Below are 11,488 nucleotides of genomic sequence, written 5' to 3'. Positions count from 1 at the left end.
AGCCTCCTGAACTTTGTGAGAAAATAAATGTCTGTTGTTTAAGCCACCTAGTCTGTGTGTTTTTTTTTTATAGTTGCCTAGGAAATTAATATAGACAGTAAGTTTCCACTACTAAAACAAAAGTGGGAAGCCACCATCCTAGGTAGTTAGTCACACATGCTGTATGACCAGTCTGATTACTTTCCTAAACTCTCTAATCCTGATGTCAGATGACCTCCTGGGATAACAGCCAGCTTCCTCTTGCTGTTACTCCAGCCCCTGGTCTGCAGACATTTTCTTCTTCTTCTTCTAACTTCCCCTCCAGTGACAGAGGAGATAAATATTAGAAAAACAAAAGTCCAGAATGCTAAGGTTGCCACTCTCACTTCCTCTCCTCCCTTAACCCAGCACTGCTTTGAATACAGTCAGTGTCCTGGGGCACCGAGCAGGGAAGAGAAGAAAGCACAGTGCCTCGGAGGCTGCCTTGACCCGCCGACACAGAGGGTCATGTTTCCAGAAGGCCACTTTTGGTCACAGAAAATGCCAGGATGATGCCTCGCACCCGCCTGGCTGCGGCTCTGATCCTAGCCATGGCCTTCCTCTTCTGCCTGAGGTCGGAGAGCTGGGACCCTTGTGTACAGGTACGTGGTTGGAGTCAGTTCGGCTTCCTGGAGCTTTGCCTTGCTTCTGAAAAAGTGCTCTCAGCTCAGTTTCCCATGACGGGCCCCAGTTAGTTTCATTTGCAAACAGACATCAAATTACCATAAAAACTTAAGAAACCACAGGGACCAAATGATTCATGGCTATAGGACATTAACAAGCAGCCCATAGGGTCATGTCCCACTTAGGAGTTAAAGTGCTCCTACGGACTTCAGGTCAGATAGACCTGCTTAAAATCACTCTTCTTGGGGCTTCCCTGGTGGTGCAGTGGTTAAGGGTCCACCTGCCGATGCAGGGGACGCGGGTTCGTGCCCCATTCCGGGAGGATCCCACATGCTGCGGAGCAGCTGGGCCCATGAGCCATGGCCGCTGAGCCTGCGTGTCCGGAGCCTGTGCTCCGCAACGGGAGAGGCCACGGCGGTGGGAGGCCCGCATACCGCAAAAAAAAAAAAAAAAAAATCACTCTTCTTTCACTTTCGGGTGTGTGACCTTGCAGAAGTTATTAAACCCCTCTGAGACTAGTTTTCACATCGATAAAAGAATTATAGGCTTTAATAGAAGGTTGTAAGAAGCCTGCTTCCTGTCATTGCTTAACGCTGGTGGTTTGTACACTCTGCTTCAAGCTGTTGCTTTGCTCCTTTCGATCTCAGGAAGAAGATATTTTTGGTCTCTTAATAGAAACAACTTTCTAAGTGGACTTCAGACTTCTGAATCTAGTCATAGTTCTGTCCAAAAAATGAAAAGGAGTTGGAAAAGAAAAGGAGAGACAGAGATACAGAGAAAGAGAAAGAGCGATGGAGAGAGAAGAAAAAGAGACAGGGAGAGATGCAAAATATCAGCTAAGGCAATGCTTTCTTTCTTTTTTTTGTAAATAAATTTATTTATTTTATTATTTAATTTTATTTATTTATTATTTCTGGCCGCGTTGGGTCTTCATTGCTGCGCGCGGGATTTTCTCTGGTTGCGGCGAGTGGGGGCTACTCTTTGTTGCGGTGCGCGGGCTTCTCATTGCAGTGGCTTCTCTTGTTGTGGAGCATGGGCTCTAGGCACACAGGCTTCAGTGGCTGTGGCACGTGGGCTCAGTAGTTGTGGCTCGCGGGCTCTAGAGCACAGGCTCTGTAGCTGTGGCGCATGGGCTTAGTTGCTCCGCGGCATGTGGGATCTTCCCGGACCAGGGATCGAACCTGTGTCCCCTGCACTGAAAGGCGGTTTCTCAACCACTGCACCACCAGGGAAGCCCAATGCTTGCTTTCTTTCTTTGTGAAACACCAATCAGCTGGTTTGTAATCTCATTCATGAAGGATCTCCTTTGTTTTTCCCCTGCATGGACTTCACAATTGCTTTGGAAAGCCCAGGGCAGAACCAAGCAGCCAGAAGAATGCCCTGGGATTTAGGGTGTGGCAGAAATTCAAGAAACGCATAACCAGCAGTCCTGACATTGAGGACATGGGGGAAATTGTGTACTTTAATACGTAACAAAGACAAGTTTGTTATTTCCACGTCCTCTGTTCCCCCCATTCCCTGCTCATTGTCCTCCCTGTGTCTCTCCTGCTGTTCAGTTAGTGGGTATGGATCCTCCAATCATGGTCACCCCAGGATACAATTACAGCCACTCCTGGCTCCTCCCATTTCCCATGCCCCAAATGCCCTGTTTCTGAAACTTGTCCAACCCTGCCCATCACCTCAGTGCCAACCTAGGGCAGATCCTCAGTTCCCCAGGCCTTGACTTTTGGGCAGTGACTCATCTCCTGACCCCTCAGCCCCCTTCCTTTAATCTACTCTGCTCATTTTCGTCTGCTGTTTATTTGTCATTGTTGTTGTTTTTCCTGAGGTTCAGATCTAACAAATTACTGTCCTTAAAAACTTTTAATAACTTTCCATTGCTATTAGGACCTTTTCCTACCATGGGGCCTTTGCACTGGCTAGTTCCTCTAGCTAGAATGCTTTTCCCCTAGATCAGTGCTGCTCAATGGGTCACATGATATTTAAATTTAAATGATATATTTAATAAACTAAATTTAACTAAATTTTTATTTAACCAAATTAACTTAATTTTAACTAACTGAATTTAAAACTATGTTTTAAACTATGTTCTAGTAGTTAAAAAAATAAAAAACCAACAGGTGAATTTAACTTTAATAATATTTTTATTTAAGTCAGTATATTCAAAATACTATTTCAAAATGTAATATATACTGGACTAGTAACAAGATAGTTTACATTCTTTCTTTGGTACTAAGTCCTTGAGATTTGTATATATTTTACATTTATCATATTTAAACTATCTACATTTCTCATACTCAACAGCCGTGTGTGGCTAGCGGCTACCATATTGGACAGTGCAGCCCTAGATATTTTCATAGCTTAATCCCTCACTTCACTCAAATTTCTGCTTAAATGTCACCTCCTCTGGGAAGTCTTCCTTGATTGCCTCATGTAGAGCTCCCCACTCACTATATTTGACTCTAATCACCTATGCTGCTTTATTTTTTTTTATATCACATCATTGGGTATACATATATATACTATATATATAAAATACATATAATGTTGTGAATATATATATATATTTATTTATTTATTTATTGTTCGCTGTTTGTCTTTCTGTTGAAATGGAATCTGTAAGAGGGCAAGGTCATTGCTGGTTTTATTTATCACTTTATCCCAGTGCCTGGCACATGTAGTTGTTCAATTCATACGTGTTAAGTGATTAAAAGTATTGCCACAGGACAAAGTATGAGGCCCTTCTGATCTGGCTCTGGCTTCCCCTCTGGCTTAGGTTTCACCACTCCTGCCACACACCAGCTAATCTGAGCTAGTTTTCTACCCCTGTGTACTCACACTCTTCCCTCATTCTTCCTCCTTCCATATCCAAATCTCACTTATCCTTCCAGACCCACCTGGAAATATTCTCTTTCTTGGAAGCCTTCTACAATCTACAATCCCTGGATCCAGGATTGATCTCTACCTTTTCTGAACCAAAGGGAATACTTGCCAAGCCTAGTTTAAGACCCTTTTCAGGAATGAGTTGTGCTCCTATCATAACTCTTACTCTAGACTGTGAGCTCATTGAAATCTGGAGCCTTATCACATTGGTCTTTGTGCTGCCCACAGCACTTCGCAGAAAATGCCTTCAACTGGGATTTGAATAAACTTCCATGTAATCGGTTATCAATTCATTTGTTCAAACAAATATTTTCCGGGCATCATTCTGAGTGCTGGAGACAGAGAGCTAGAGTCTCAAAGCTTACGATCTAGCGAGGGAAACAAACAGTACGTATGGAACAATCCCATAGAAGGCATAATGTTAGATAGTGATGACTCCTGTGAAGGAGGATAAAAGAGGGTAAAGGATGATGCCTGGCACCATCCTCTATTAGACGGTATGGGCTGTGAGGATTCTGTGAGGAATACCATTTCAGGAGACAAGTGAATAAAGCAAAGAGCTGCACTATGGCCTGTGAGACGTTACACATGTTACTTCATCTCACCGAATTTTTCTTCTTAAAAGGGTTTATTTGAAGATTAAGTTCAAACATGTAACATATAAGAAACAAGCCTGCATATAGTGGGGAATTAATAATAGCCAATAATAATGCATGCTAACATTTATTTATCATTTACACTGTAATAGGCTTTGAGATAATCTCTTTAATACCTTATCTCATTAATCCTTTTAAAAGATTCTACTGGTTTTAAACTGAAAACCAAAATTAGCTGGCTTAAGCAAGGAATTTTGTTGAAGAATCAGAGAATTAGGAAATTAAATGGGAGTTTAGAGAACGAGGCTTACAAAGAATTTGGGAAAGTATGATAGAACTCAGCAGAGGAACCAAGACAGCATCAAGCACTTGACCTTATTCACTAGGTTCCACCACTGGAGTCTACGCACTTCAAAGATTTGTCCCCATTTTCAAAGATTTGTCCCCATTTCTATCTCATCTGCTCAAAGGTCATTGATCCAAGGGAAAGAATACAATTGGCAAAACTTGGGCTATGACTAAGGAAGGTCTGGACACCCGACTCGCAGTCTCCCTAAGCTTGTATACAACAAGAGGTGTATTTAGAAAAACAACAACAATGGGACTTCCCTGGTGGCACAGTGCTTAAGAATCTGCCTGCCAATGCAGGGGACACGGGTTAGATCCCTGGCTCGGGAAGATCCCACAGGCCGCGGAGCAACTAAGCCCGTGAGCCACAACTACTGGGCCTGCGTGTCACAACTACTGAAGCCTGCGCACCTACAGCCTGTTCTCTGCAATGAGAAGCTACCGCAATGAGAAGTCCGCGCATCACAACGAAGACCCAACACAGCCCTAAATAAATAAATAAATAAATAATTAAAACAACAACAACAAAATCCCTTGTTGCAAATCACAGGGAAGGGTGAAACCCAGAGCTTTTGGACTCTAGAGCTTCAGCTCTTCACCACTTGACTCCATTGCTTCTCGCCAAACGCTGCCATTGTGATAGTAGAGGTTAAACATTGGGTAGGTGCTTTTCCCTTCCTAATCTAGAGTAAGACATTTTATAAGAATGAAGTGAGTGGATAAATGAATGGATGGGTGGATGGACGAACAGATGATCGGGTGGATGCACGACTGGATGGATGGATGGATGAAAGACGGCTGACTGGCCCCTGTGCTTGTCCCAGTGGCATCCCAGGCTCTGGCCTAGGAGAGGAGAGGAGCTGGGAGGTCTGGTAAGATGCATGCAGCAAGACACTGCATCTAATGTCTGACCATTTCAGGTGGTTCCTAACATTAGTTACCAATGCATGGAGCTGAATCTCTACAAAATCCCTGACAACATCCCGACATCGACCAAGATACTGGACCTGAGCTTTAACCACCTGAATCATTTAAACAGCCATAGCTTCTCCAGCTTCCCAGAACTGCAGATGTTGGATTTATCCAGGTAGTGTATGAGTTTTACCATTGTACACGGAGAAGTGTTCGTTGTTTTATCATTTCATTCTTAAGTCAGAAAGCCTGATTAGTGAAGTCTCATTTTCATTCACCTATTTATTCATTCAACAGACATCTTACCTGCTATATAACTTCGGGCAAGCCACCTCCCTTCTCCAGGTCTCAGCTTTCTTATTTGTGAAATGAGCAGTTGGATGAGACAGTCTCTAAGGACAATTCTATCTTTGATTTTCTTTTAAGTTAGGGGAGTAGATTGACTCAAACTCTTTCATCAGCAGATATTTATTGACCACTTGCTATACGTTGTTCACTTTGCTAGGAAACAAGAGTATGTTGATATATAACATACAACCCTAGCTATTAAGGAGGGCATATCCACTTGAAAGAATTGATATGTTTAAACCCTGAGCATGGTGTTCAGCATAGTAGACATTCAACACATGCTACATGATTCTGATTTTGGCTTTTGAACCTAAGATAATAAGGACAGTAATATATAAGAGGAGGTGATAAGTTATTTGCAAACTAGAGGCAAGACATTGTGTTGTACAGAAAAGGGGCCTTCTATGCAGTGAATAGTCAATATAGAGTTCATGAACTGAGTGGGATTCAAATAATGTTTAGCATATTGGAAGTGGGGTAGAGGATAAGGAATTAGAAAGATACAAGTAACCCAAAGAGAAAGATAACAAGATCAAAGGAAAACATCTGCTGTGAGACAGAACAGTGACTAATGTTTTATTTTTCTGATATAGGGAAGTATATCATTCATTAGAACAGGTGAAGTTATTATCATAATTTTGGGGGGAATTGAATCCTAAAATCATTTTCATCATCAGGGACCTTATTTAGAAATGTAATAGATAATGGACTATAATTTGTATAAGGGTTTGTGAAAAATGGAGAAACATTTTATGTATGACATTTTATTATAGAAACTCTTAATAAAGGATAAGAGGATAGTAGATATTTCTGCAGAAGAGTGATCATCTTATGTTTTATACTCTAATTTGGATATTGATAGACTACATCAAAGGGGGGGATCAAGCACTTTGAAGACAGTGACATAGAGCCTTATGGAGGTCAGAAGACTTGAGCTGGGTCCTCCTCCAACATATACTGCCATGTGGCCTGAGGCACGTCACTTTGTGTGACTTGAGTCTCAGTTTTCAAATCTGTGAAACATAAATGGTGAACCTTACCCCATAGGGTTAACTGTGATACTAAATGTTAACATGCTATATATATTAAAAACCTTGTAAAGTAGACTTTATAAGCATAAACTACTATTATAGCATTCCACTAGTTTATAAATTTCAGTTTTCTGAATAAGAATTTTGTCAAGAAATATACTGAATTGAGGTAGACAGACCAACGCTTTTTTTTAAACAAAAGATTCTCATCAATGTCCCTTATAATTCACTTTCGACGCAACACATACCCAAGGAACTACCCTCAGAGGCTTTAAATATGTGCTTGGAGAGAGGCTAGCTCCCCCTCCTGGTTAGCCAGGAGGAGATTCTGGATTAGGGCAAGGACAGACTACAGTGCAATAGATACTCTGACTTCGCATGCTGCTTCTTCATGTACAGTAACTCCACTTATCTTCTAAGGATGCTTTGTGATAGACCAGGCAGCCTTTTTTTCCTATGGAAATCTATTGATACATTTTTTTCTTTTTGTAGATGAGGAAATTGAGGCTTGGAGAGTTTAAGAGATTCATATACATGCACATGCCTTGTTGACAGCAGACCAGAGATTCATGTTCACATTTCCTGCTTCCAAGTTAAATATTCTCTTCATCTTAATACTCTGATTAATATTAAGCGATGAGCCCTATATGGAGAACTTTTCATGAACATTAAGGATATCTGTGACACTTCGGTGTAATTTTTTATACCTTTGAAATTGACATTCACTAGTCATTTATCAGGCCTAGCAACTAACAGCTATCTGTCTCCTCTGTACCAATCAGATATATAATCACAATTATGTGTGTCAGGAAATGGCTAAAGCTGATCCAAGGTTCAGTCTTCACGTGCCCCAATCATTGATCTTTAACTGGTTTCCCTCTGTTGGATGGGCTGCCTCTGCTTAGCATGAGTGCCTGGTGTGATAAAAAGAGACTGTCACGGGAGCCAGTACGATAGTACCAAATTTGTGGGGTTTCTTCTTTGCTTCATCTGCCTTGCTTGACACTTTTGCCTATGCATCATAATATGTCATGTCATATATGTGTGAAGACCTAGGTGACTGTGTTGATATTTCATTTTGTTTTTTTTTTTTATTCAGCCAAAATATTATGTAATCTGTGTCTCTTTTCCTTGTAGATGTGAAATTCAGATGATTGAAGATGATGCATATCAGGGCCTAAACCACCTCTCCACCTTGATATTGACAGGAAACCCTATAGAGAGTTTAGCCCCGGGAGCCTTCTCTGGGCTATCAAGTTTACAGAAGCTGGTAGCTGTGGAGACAAACCTAGCATCTCTAGAGGACTTCCCCATTGGGCATCTCAAAACCTTGAAGGAGCTTAATGTGGCTCACAATCTTATCCATTCCTTCAAGTTTCCTGAATATTTTTCTAACCTGCCCAACCTGGAGCACTTGGATCTTTCTAATAACAAAATCCAAAATATTTATCACGAAGACTTGAAGGTTCTACGTCAAATGCCCCTACTCAACCTCTCTTTAGATTTGTCCCTGAACCCTTTAGACTTTATTGAACCAGGCACCTTTAAAGAAATTAAGCTCAATGAACTGACTTTGCGAAGTAATTTTAATAGTACACATGTAATGAAAATTTGTATTCAAGGTCTGGCTGGTTTAAAAATCAATCGGTTGGTTTTGGGAGAATTTAAAAATGAAAGGATCGTGAAAAGTTTTGACAGATCTGTCCTGGAGGGACTGTGCAATTTGACCTTCGAACAGTTTCGGATAGCACACTTCAGTGAATTCCCAAGGAGTGATACAGGCTTATTTAATTGTTTGGTAAATGTTTCTGCGATTTCTCTGTTGAGTCTGAATGTAGACAGTCTAGAAGCCCTTCCTAAGGATTACAGATGGCAACACTTAGAATTGACTAAGTGTAATTTTAAACAATTCCCCACATTGAAGCTCAATTCTCTCAAAAAGTTTGTTTTCATAGGCAACAAAGGTATGAGCACTTTTACTGAATTTGAGCTACCAAACCTTCAGTTTCTAGATCTCAAAAGAAATCACTTGAGTTTCAAGGGTTGCTGTTCTCACACCAATTTTGGGACAACCAAACTGAAGCATTTAGATCTGAGCTTCAATGATGTCATTACTATGAATTCAAACTTCTTGGGCTTAGAGCAACTAGAACATCTGGATTTTCAGCATTCCAATCTGAAACAGGCCAACGATTTTTCAGTATTCCTATCACTCAGAAATCTCCGTTACCTTGATATTTCTTATACCAACACCCGAGTTGTCTTCCATGGCATCTTTGTTGGCTTGGTCAGCCTCCAAACCTTGAAAATGGCAGGCAATTCTTTTCAGAACAACTTGCTTCCTGATATCTTCACAGAACTGACTAACTTAACCATCCTGGACCTCTCTAAGTGTCAACTGGAACGGGTATCCCAGATGGCATTTCACTCCCTCCCTAAACTTCAGGTGCTAAATATGAGTCACAACAAACTCTTGTCATTGGATACACTTCCTTATAAACCACTCCACTCCCTCCAGATTCTGGACTGCAGTTTCAACCGTATCATGGAGTCCAAGGAGCAAGAACTACAGCATTTGCCAAGGAGCCTTGCTTTGTTAAATCTTACTCAGAATGACTTTGCTTGTGTTTGTGAACACCAGAGTTTCCTGCAGTGGGTCAAGGACCAGAGGCAGCTCTTGGTGGGAGCTGAGCAAATGATGTGTACACAACCTTTAGATATGCAGGACATGCCCGTGCTTAGTTTCAGGAATGCCACCTGTCAGATGAACAAGACGATCATTAGTGTGTCGGTTCTCACCATCCTCTTGGTATCTGCGGCAGGAGCCCTGGTCTATAAGTTCTATTTCCACCTAATGCTTCTTGCTGGCTGCAAAAAGTATGGCAGAGGTGAAAGCACCTATGATGCTTTTGTAATCTACTCAAGCCAGGACGAAGACTGGGTGAGGAATGAATTGGTAAAGAACTTGGAGGAGGGGGTGCCCCCCTTTCAGCTCTGCCTTCACTACAGAGACTTTATTCCTGGGGTAGCCATTGCCGCCAACATCATCCAGGAAGGTTTCCACAAAAGCCGGAAGGTTATTGTCGTGGTGTCCCAGCACTTCATCCAGAGCCGATGGTGTATCTTTGAGTATGAGATTGCCCAGACCTGGCAGTTTCTTAGCAGCCGTGCTGGCATCATCTTCATAGTCCTGCAGAAGTTGGAGAAGTCCCTGCTGCGGCAGCAGGTAGAGCTGTATCGCCTTCTCAACAGGAATACCTACCTGGAGTGGGAGGACAGTGTCCTGGGGCGGCACATCTTCTGGAGACGACTCAGAAAAGCCTTGCTGGATGGTAAACCATGGAGGCCAGAAGGAACAGCAGATGCAGACAGCAGACAGCAGGAAGCAACAACATCCACTTGAGGAGGAAAATCTCCTGATGTGCTCCTTGCCCAGCTGGACACAGTGATTGTTCAGTTAACAAGTATTAAAAGCTGCAACGTGGGCTTCCCTGGTGGCGCAGTGGTTGAGAGTCCGCCTGCCGATGCAGGGGACACGGGTTCGTGCCCCGGTCCGGGAAGATCCCACATGCCGCGGAGCGGCTGGGCCCGTGAGCCATGGCCGCTGAGCCTGCGCGTCCGGAGCCTGTGCTCCGCAACGGGAGAGGCCACAACATTGAGAGGCCCGCGTAACGCAAAAAAAAAAAAAAAAAAAAAAAAAAAAAAAAAAAGCTGCAACGTACCAAGCATTGTGCGAAAGGCTGGTGATTTAATGGTGCACAAGATATTCAGGACTGCTAATCCCATGGAGTTTACAATGTAGAGGGCATAAACACCGTACTGAAATACAGAACTTCCAGGTGGATGTTTCAACCAACTCAGCTAAGGAGTCCAGGACAGGGAAAGTCAACTCAACTCTTACCCCGTCAAGTTGAATTAGAACTAAGAGATTGGGCCTCAGTGAGATTAGAAAAGGACAGACTTCTTCTCCTTCGTCTTTTGAGTAGAAACCATCTCATGTTATATGTGTTAGCCATGTTAAAACAAAGCAGTTTTGGTAGTTTCAACTGATCTAGGTCTTGGCTCACTTTTCCCTTTTCTTTTGAATATAATTTAAATTCTATTTGTGACTCAAAAGGCTCCAGATTCAGATCCACCCCCCTACTTTAAGTCAATTCACAAATATCCTGGTTATCCCTTAGCATGTTCTATTTATTAACTACTAGTCCCCTGATATTTTTTTGTCTTTATAAATCCAGTTCTCATTTTTCATGTCTTCTCTATAAACCCATATCATAAATAAGGCTGTTAGAGACATGCTGGAAAGATCCATACTTAACCACTAACTTTTGAGCAAATATGTAAAATATACTCTGTCACTTTGTCACTTGATGCCATTCTGAAGTTATTACCTACCAAGTTATGACTGTCATGAAGGAAGCATTAAAATAATTTGGTTGAAAGTGGCACTTATTGTCATAGAGGGAGACAAGTCCAGCTTCCTGGTCTCATCATGAGCAATTCAGGCTAGAGGCAGGGCAGGAGGTGGGGTGACCTCAGGAGGTCAGCTCTTCTTGATGACCCCAGAAACATGTGGGCTGATAGAGCTGGGGTGACTGCATGATGGGAGTTGCAGCAAAGGTTTCTTCTGCAGCAAATGAGTATTGTTTGACGGTCCATTGAATCTTTCAGGGGATTTTGAAATGGTTCGAGGTGGGGAGCACACATTGCTGTTTCCTGTTGGATGTC

At 42.2% G+C, this 11,488-nt stretch overlaps 1 protein-coding gene across 2 annotated transcripts; it reads left to right on the top strand.

The window, feature by feature from the left end:
- Positions 1-269: 269 nt before the first annotated feature.
- TLR4 (toll like receptor 4) lies at positions 270-11,131 on the top strand. Of its 2 annotated transcripts, none has more exons than XM_032634813.1 (4): positions 270-620; positions 5,390-5,556; positions 7,898-10,243; positions 10,481-11,131. In XM_032634813.1, exons 1-3 carry the CDS (start codon positions 528-530, stop codon positions 10,161-10,163), a joined length of 2,526 nt encoding a protein of 841 aa, XP_032490704.1. In that variant the 5' UTR covers positions 270-527; the 3' UTR covers positions 10,164-10,243; positions 10,481-11,131. The 2 variants fall into 2 exon arrangements, with proteins under 2 accessions (XP_032490704.1, XP_032490705.1); XM_032634814.1 differs by having other exon boundaries at positions 303-620; positions 7,898-10,229; positions 10,467-11,131.
- Positions 11,132-11,488: the final 357 nt, after the last annotated feature.

This window comes from Phocoena sinus, chromosome 6 (assembly GCF_008692025.1).
Source record: "Phocoena sinus isolate mPhoSin1 chromosome 6, mPhoSin1.pri, whole genome shotgun sequence".
In the NCBI taxonomy this organism is placed as follows: domain Eukaryota; kingdom Metazoa; phylum Chordata; class Mammalia; order Artiodactyla; family Phocoenidae; genus Phocoena; species Phocoena sinus.
This window is presented reverse-complemented; position numbering and strand designations above follow the sequence as displayed.